This window comes from Macrobrachium nipponense, chromosome 38 (genome assembly GCF_015104395.2).
Source record: "Macrobrachium nipponense isolate FS-2020 chromosome 38, ASM1510439v2, whole genome shotgun sequence".
Lineage (NCBI taxonomy): Eukaryota > Metazoa > Arthropoda > Malacostraca > Decapoda > Palaemonidae > Macrobrachium > Macrobrachium nipponense.
Genome location: NC_061098.1, coordinates 9,514,881 through 9,523,539, shown reverse-complemented (window position 1 = coordinate 9,523,539; position 8,659 = coordinate 9,514,881). Strand labels below are relative to the sequence as shown.

At 37.2% G+C, this 8,659-nt stretch overlaps 1 protein-coding gene across 2 annotated transcripts; it reads right to left on the bottom strand.

Moving 5' to 3' along the window:
* Positions 1 to 6: 6 nt before the first annotated feature.
* LOC135209611 (retinol dehydrogenase 13-like) lies at positions 7 to 8,593 on the bottom strand. Of its 2 annotated transcripts, XM_064242305.1 has the most exons (9): positions 8,515 to 8,593; positions 3,994 to 4,124; positions 2,915 to 3,007; positions 2,616 to 2,740; positions 2,279 to 2,393; positions 1,815 to 2,006; positions 1,393 to 1,523; positions 814 to 903; positions 7 to 317 (listed from the first exon to the last, which is right to left on the bottom strand). In XM_064242305.1, exons 2-9 carry the CDS (start codon positions 4,115 to 4,117, stop codon positions 213 to 215), a joined length of 975 nt encoding a protein of 324 aa, XP_064098375.1. In that variant the 5' UTR covers positions 4,118 to 4,124; positions 8,515 to 8,593; the 3' UTR covers positions 7 to 212. The 2 variants fall into 2 exon arrangements, with proteins under 2 accessions (XP_064098375.1, XP_064098376.1); XM_064242306.1 differs by lacking the exon at positions 814 to 903 and having other exon boundaries at positions 8,515 to 8,592.
* Positions 8,594 to 8,659: the final 66 nt, after the last annotated feature.

The window sequence follows — 8,659 nt, the reverse complement described above, 5'->3', positions numbered from 1 at the left end:
TGCTTAACATTGACCTTACATTACAGGTGTCCCCCTTCAGCCGGAAGTTGCAAGATATCCATGCAAGATATCCACCCTTATACGCTTCCTCGAAGCTAGTCAACTAGGAACAAACCGTTAGCTAAGTAAGAAGAAGCTGCTAGCAAACTCTGAAGCACGTAATAACTAAAGAACGCTTTAGACTAGCAAATGAACACTGCTACAGAATTGGTTCAGTAATGCTCCTCTCGGGGGCGCAGCTGAACATCGGCTTCGCTGACTTCCCACAGCGCCTTGGCTACCCGTCGGTCTTGAGCCAGCCACGAACTCGATGACAACTGAAAGAGAAGACGGTACTGTCACTAGACCTACGATAAACCTTGCGTCTTTCAGACTGACATGTCATCTGATAGATTTATACAGCCGTGTAGAGCAGCTTTTGTGAAAAAAAAAAAAAAAAGACAAGAATATCCACACACACAGGTCGCAAGTTAGTCTTGGTAGGCTTCAGTAGTTAGTGAATCCCATGCACAGGGTTTCTACTACTATAATAGACATATATAAAGAAAAGAAACTATACAATTAGTCGTTATATTAGCTCTCCATGCTGCATAATAAGTTTAAAATTAAGAAAAGAAAATATTAAATCAGTGGTAAATGCCGACAAAATTACACAAGCAATATTAGCAATACTTCTTTTAGTTACAAGAGTAAAGAAATCACAGCCACCCAAGCGAAGCAAGCTATTCAGAAAGGATATATTTCTTCTACAAGCAAATGACGTTTCATTCATCACAGAGGGTGAAATGGTGGAACGAATGGCCACACAATTACCTTACAGTCCTCGAAATATCTCCCAGAAACCTTTTCAACATCTTTAGACACAGCCAAGTAGATAGTCGTCTGAGCACCCAGCTCACTCGTCTAGTCATGCACAGAGAGAGAGAACACAGTCAAACATTTGAACATTATGCTTGTTTCCACAACCGAAAAGGTTTGCGAGTATTAATGCCAATGATAATAAAATGAAGTTTCCACTAAAATACACAGTACTACAGATAGGGTATATTATTATCATTATACAAACCGAAATAAATTTAATTGAAAAAGTTCTCCAAGTAGGTTTAACTACAGCAACCATATTTCTAGAAAAGCTTAGACACTAGTTTTTTTTACCAATAAGCAAAACACTATCAGTTTAAGGACAAACTATAGTCTATGTAACCCAAGAGAGAACGTTTGTACACCAAGCTCCCAACATTCGTTCTAAGTTGGGACTACTATTAGTACTAGTCCAATATATTAGTCTAGTTGGGTGTCTGAAACTACACAAAATTACTGAATAACTTGATATTTTTCTTTCTAAAAATTTCTAAACTACTTTTATATGTTTTAGCATCGATTTTTCTTTACCTTTCCAGCAAAATGCACCACGAAGCTGAGAACTCCGTTGACGACCCGAGCATACCAAGTCTGCTGGAACTCGCCTTTTCTGAAAAAGTCGGTTCCAACGGCGCCAGGGTGGAGGCTGTTGGCTGTCACTTCTATGGAGAGGCAAAAAGACTTTTGTTACTTAATGACTTATTAAGTAAGGGAGTGTCTTGCTAAATAACCCAGTATGCCTGTCAGTTTTTTTTTTTTTTTTTTTTTTTTTTGTAAGGGCAACAGATTTCTGAAAGCTTTGTGACTTGTTTCTCATTGACAGTTTTGAAAGCGCTACACGGAAATGCAGAGAAACGTTAAATAAAATGCTGTGGGTATGGTATGCATTTAAGTACTGGAGAGAGAGAGAGAGAGAGAGAGAGAGAGAGAGAGAGAGAGAGAGAGTTACTCACCCGTTCCTTCGAGTTTCTCAGCAAGTTCCTTCGTGAACAGGATATTGCAGAGCTTACTCTGGGCGTAGGCCGACGTGGGGCTGTAGTTCGACGCCAGGAAGTTCAGATCGCGGAGGTTTATCTTGCGCGCGATGACGTGGATCCCAGAGGACACGTTAATAATTCGTCCTGGGCCGCTGGCGATCATGCGATCTGGTTCGGATAAATAATAAAGACGAAATAATATATTGGAGCATCATGTTGAAAAACCTGAAAAAGGATTGAGATAATTACACTGGGTTAATAATATTAAGATTATCTTGGGTGAAACACCTCAGTCAGGATCATCATCATATATTCTATCTTTCTCAGGGAACCTCTCTCTCTCTCTCTCTCTCTCTCTCTCTCTCTCTCTCCCTTCTCCCTTCCTTCTCCCTCTCTCATCTTCTCTCTCTCTCTCCTTCCTTCTCTCTCATGGTGCTCACCCAGGAGCAGATTCGTCAGCAGAAAATGTCCGTAGTGATTGGTCGCCATCGTCAGTTCCAGCCCGTCTTTCGTGACCTGCTTCGCTTGAGGACCTACAATCCCGGCATTGTTTACCTGAAGAAGAAGAAGAGGTTGAAGAAGAAGAAGAAGAAGAGGGTTACACGGGCGCCATCTATTGCTAGACTTATCTACTAAAATATTCAATGAGAAATTGTTTATCTGAAGAAGAAGAGGTTGAAGAAAGACTTGAAAGAAAACTAAATAAAGGAACAGAATTTAACCAAAGAACAACACAAGTAAAGGCACACAGTAGGTGAGTCAAGTGAGCACAATTACCAAGATGTGTAAATGCTCCTCATTCCGCAGAATCTGTCGACAGAAAAGACGGACTGAGTCGAGATTCGACGTGTCGAGATATTCGACGAAGACATCCTTGTTACCCGTATGGCCGATGATTTCAGCTGAAAAAACAAACGTAAATAAGCACTAATTCGACTCATTTCATTGTTCTCTTATGAATTAATCTGAACTTTATGCTTTTAAATATATTCCAATCAGATTTCACCAGCCATCAAGCTCTCCCCTTGCAAGCACCGGCCACAAATATGGCTGGCACCTGAGGGCGGCTACCTTACCGGCAACTTTCCTGGCCTTGATGAGGTTCCTACATGCTAGGATGACTCGGGCGCCTCGGCTGGCGAATTCCCTGGCTGCTTCCTTCCCAATTCCTGAAGGAGTTAAGGATTTTGGGTTATATATAGAGATTATAGGGCTGCTTCTACCCGTAGATCAAGGGAAACGCGAAACTGTGAACAACAGACTTCAAGGTGATAGTCCTGCTCTGTTTTTCTTTCCCACTTAATGATAAACTTTTATATTCATTCTTTACTTCTTTTCTCCTGGTTCCTGGTTCCTATGCGCTCACTCCACAAACACAGTTGCGTGCACACTACACTGTTTATGTGGTGCAAAGCTTTATTCCCTTAATTGTTTACATTACTCCTTATTTAGTTTAACTTTATGTTATTTCAAAATGTTTATTTTAATTCATGTCTCTTATCCCTTTTTTGCAACCAAATTAACCCCGAAAAATTACAAATGTTTCTAAATTAGATCTTCTTCTTCTTCCTAGCTTAAACCCATTTTTATATGGGGTCGCCATTACGAATGAGTCGTCTCCATCGATTTCTGTCTTGTGCCTCGTTCTCATTTATACCTTTCAATTCCATATCTTCCCTTACACAATCACGCCATCTCTTTCTTGGTCTTCCCTTCTTCCTTCTACCGCACTTCCATTTCCATCGTATGTCTTCCAACATGACGTTCCTCCCTTCGTAACAGGTGTCCATACCATCGAAGCCTTCCTTCCTGTATTTTCTTCGATATTTCTAAATTAGATACAATCCAATAATTCTACTTTACTTTTACCCCAGCTCCCTTTCATTTCTTTTCCTTTATAACTGAGGCAGAGCCGTGCTACTTAGCTTTGACATCCATCGCTTTCCAGGTTAAGAACATTCTTAATTTTGAGGGCTCTCCTTATATATTCTCCCAGTTTTCTGTTAGGGGATATCAGTGTCCCTAGATTTATATCCTGATCTGATTTTTGTAGCAATTTACACATGAATAAATGTGGTGTCCTCCTCCACTCTGCTTATTTCAAGACCTCGTTTCAAAAGACAGACTTAACTCTTCTTCTTCTTCACGTTCTTACCTGAAGAAGCACCAGTCACTATGACAGTCTTCCCGGCCAGTCGCTCTTTCGAATTGCACCTCCCTGAACGGGACCTATAGTACCATCTGGCTATCAGGAGGACCACAAACGTCGTTAAGATCATCTTCCCTCTGGAAATAATAATAATAATAATAATAATAATAATAATAATAATAATAATAATAGGAGGTTTGAAATGGGAAGATCAGAGCGGCTTTGGACTAATGTGGCAAACATGGGTCTAGAGAAAACTAATGAACAGCTGTATAGAAACGCAATTTATAGAAATCAATTCATAGAGAGGCAATTTGCTGGGTGTTGAGGATTCATAATAAACAAAATAAACTGCTAAAAGCTATATAAACTTAATGACGGAAGTAAAACGAATAAGGGCGTGGAAGATAGAAGAGAATGGTAACTGTCTGTATGAGATTTGACACACTGCTGGTGAGTCTACTTTATAAGTGTATGAGTACAATTCTTTTCAGCTTAATCAGCCTAATGCTTTCAAATATATCACAGTCATTGGCATTACTTAACCATAAGCAAATATGCTGAGAAATCCTTAAAACAGGACCTCGAAGGAACCAAGGAAGCTTCCTGAAAGTCCCCGTTGAATAATTAGATGCTGGTGACATAGCGCTTTGCGTTCTTCACGTCCAAGTCGTGATGACAAATTAATGTCGAGGATCAGTTAGTTGGTTTGCTCAACCGTAAGTGCGAAGCGTACCACTTATTTTATATAAAAACACGTTTATCTGTCCTAGAGTCCAATTTTTTATTTAAAAACACTTTGTTATCACAAATTAGGATGTTATTACTTCCGTATCAAACGCGACGATGTTTTTCAATAGACGCTTTATGAGAATAGGCATAGGCCTATACTCATCTCCACGTTACTGATACTAATGCGTAATTATGCATAATAACAGATACATAAATGTACTAATACTTATGAACATAAACCATATTAATTTATACAGTATATACATACATGTGTGTTTTATGTATTTATACAGATGTATGTAGACTTGTGGCTTCATTGGGACCTACGTTATCCTTACACATCTCTAGCAAGTTTCACGTCTATATGGAATTCTTTTTTTCTAATTACTGAAACCCGTAAAAATGCGAATTTGCAATTTATATGATCTAAAATAACATAAATGCTTCAACTTATGCGGAATCACACACACACCAATGGTGGGTGGCTTGGTCCGTTTCTCGTGAGCTCTGAACATCTTGAAATGTTTTAGTTATTTTCAAGCGAATTTCGTGCTCTCTCTCTCTCTCTCTCTCTCTCTCTCTCTCTCTTATGTTATTTTAGTTTCATCTTACCCTAAAGGGCTTAAGAGCACTTATATATAATTTCCGTTGGGTGTCAGTATTAAATTGACAAGAATTTCATATTATTGAGTTAATTATGGCTAAATGTTTTGTGGGCAGAAAAATTCATGTATATATATATATATATATATATATATATATATATATATATATATATATATATATATATATATATATATATATACTTAAAAAATCACAGCAGATGCACGTGACTTCATTAAATAAGCGAATACCACAGGAAAATGATAGTCAGAAATCCAAGCGCTTTCGTCTTTACTAAGACATTGTCAAGGAACGAATGAAATACAATTGGAGAGAAAGTTATCGGGTAAGTTTCAATGCAATATCATAAATATTTTTAATCTCAGCGTCAATAAACTTCGGGCTACAGACACGTAAAGCCCTTAGGAACATCCCAGAAAAAACAGATAATTTAACATTTTGATGGTGATTGGAGTAGTAATGAACAAAAGAGGCAATGTTAGTTGATTTCCGAAATACTGAAAAGGTGAAATTTCTATCATTTCTATGGACAGTTACATCAAGAAAATTCAAATCGCCATCAAAATGTTAAATTCTCTGTTTTTTTCTGGGATGTTCCTAAGGGCTTTACGTGTCTGTAGCCCGCAGTTTATTGACGCTTAGATTAAAACTATTTATGACATCGCATTGAAACTTAAATACCCAAGGACTTTTGTAGATGTGGCATGGAAGAAGAGCTAGAAAAACTTTTTATTTAACTAATGACAGACTTGAATTTAGTAAGCATAAATGTTGTTTTCAGTAATATTAATGTCAAGAGTTTAATAATAAAAAAATTCTCCTAAAGATCTTCCAGGCTGCATATATGAAATTCTTTGCAAAAAGTGTGATAAAGTCTATTAAGGACAAACCGGTAAATCTCTTTCACAACGTCTCAAACGGCACCAATATTATGTGAGAACTGGGCAAATCTCGAATGCATTATTCGTACATATGAGAGATTTAGATCATCCTATTTACTGGAGTCAAGCAAGAGCCTTAATCCCATGTAATGACACAGTTTCATCAAGTCAAATAATGGAAATGTTCTAAATTTAAGTCTTGGTTTATTTAAACTTGATGCCTTCATAATGAAAAAAGTTGTGGATAAATATAAGCAACAAAATTAATATATTAAGTTTTTACATGTTTCCGACTATACGGATGCTTTGTAGTTTCTGTTAGGGTTAAATCTATGTTTAGGTTTGTGACCGTGTGATATCCGATAAACCTGGATTATCTCTTTAATTTTTACCCTTTTGACAATTAACCATCTGGTATTCTTGATCTTGTTGTTTACCTGATAACTTCCTCTCCAACTGTATTTCATTCGTTCCTTGACAATGTCTTAGTAAAGATGAAAGCGCTTGGATTTCTGCTTACATATATATATATGATATAGAGTAATATTTATATATATAGAATATCTATATGATATATATATATAATATATATATATATAATATATATATAAATGTGTGTGTGTATGTATTCAGTGATCAACAAGAAAGAGAGGTCACCCCCCAAAAAACCCAACGATTCAGGAAATTCCTCTCCCCTAACACAGCGATCCGGGTAACGTACTCCCCCCCCCCCCCTCACAAACCAGCGATCCGGAAAATTCCCCCACCCCCACCCCAATTATCCTTAATCTCCCCCCCCCCACTCATCCCAACGATCTGGAAATACACTTCCTCATAACAACAAAACGATCCGGAAAACTCTCCCTCCCCACATAATGATCCAGTAAAACTTATCTCTCCCCGAAACAACGATCCAGTAAAAACTCCCCCTCTCCAACACAAAAACTATCAGGAAAACTCCCCCTCCCAACACAATGATCCAGTAAAAACTCCCCCCTCACCAACACAAAACTATCAGGAAAACTCCCCCTCTCCAACACAAAAAAACTATCAGGAAAACTCCCCCACCCCAACAACATAGACCGCGAAACTCCCCCCTCCCCAACATAGACCGGGAAAACCCCCCCACCTCAAACCCCTCCATTTTTCCCCCTTGGTCGAGTATCACTTTACCAAAGAATTGCTTGCCTTTGCCTGCCAAACCTACCGAACGATCGGGTTTCCTAGACTTACTTATTTTCTCTCATTTGTTTATTCGTCTCTTCTTTATGAAAGACAAGATGAATATTCTACAATGTAAATTGATTTTTTGAATATTTATTACTTTATATTCATATTTATATAGGTTGCTTTGTATATTTTTGGGAATAACTATTTGCTCTTAGAGAAAATAGTTATTCCCAAAAATAGACTAAGCAACCTATATAAATACAATCATTATTGTCACTGTTGAAATCCATCTCTGATTACTAATATAGAGAATTACTACATTTTTTCGTTAGATATACTTATAATTAAACTTTAAACTGTGGTTACGAGTCATTTAACAAATAGATATGCAAAAAAGGGTCTTTAAATACAGTTAAGAGAATTTAAACTTCACTTAAGTGGAGTTGACTAGAAACCCGTAGACGGGCTCGGTTTAAAATTAAGACAAAAAGAGAAATTCCCTTTAAAATAATTAGTTTAAGTAACGAGTCATCTTAGAAAACTTAGTGAAAAGTAACTTTTCATTCAGAGTTAAGTTCAAAATGAAAAATTCCCTTTAAAAAATAGCTTAAGTAAAGAGTTATCCATAAAAACTTGGCGAAAAGTAACTTTTCATTCAGATTTAAGGTTCAAAATGAAAAATTCCCTTTAAAAATAATTAGTTTAAGTAACGATTTGTCCACGAAAACTTAGTGAAAAGTAACTTTTCATTCAGACCTAATGTTCAAAATTAGAAACTCCCTTTAAAAAATAGTTTAAGTGACGAAATATCCATGAAAACTTAGTGAAAGGTAATTTTTAATTCAGATTTAAAGTTAAAAATTAGAAATTCCCTTTAAAAATATATTTAAGTAACGAATTATTCTTGAAGACTTTGCGAAAAGTAGCATTTCATTCAGATTTAAAGTTCAAAATGAGAAATTCTCTCTAAAAAATAGTTTAGGTAACGTGTCATCCTTGAAAACTTAAGAGAAAAGTAACTTTTCATTTAGCTTTAAAGTTTAGACGAAGCCTTCGAATCAATACTTGAACACAAACCCGAGAAAAAAGAACGAAACATTAGCTACACTAGTCTACTAACCGTTATCGTAGAAGGCGGTCTAGGAACACAGTCCCGTGGAGACGGCAGCTGCATCTCCGGCGTGGTCGCCCCCTCGAACCGCCACCAACTAAACTAATAACTGACTCACTGGCCGGCCGCTGCTGGCAGTTTCTCCTCCCAAAGT

Bases quoted from the DNA above. Each gene is read 5' to 3' on its own strand.
- LOC135209611 (XM_064242305.1), bottom strand. From the start codon at position 4,117: ATGATCTTAACGACGTTTGTGGTCCTCCTGATAGCCAGATGGTACTAT. The intron at 3,008-3,993 runs GTAAGAACGTGA...TAACTCCTTCAG, and splicing joins AGTGACTGGTGCTTCTTCAG to GAATTGGGAAGGAAGCAGCC. The intron at 318-813 runs GTAATTGTGTGG...CTTCTCTTTCAG, and splicing joins GATATTTCGAGGACTGTAAG to TTGTCATCGAGTTCGTGGCT.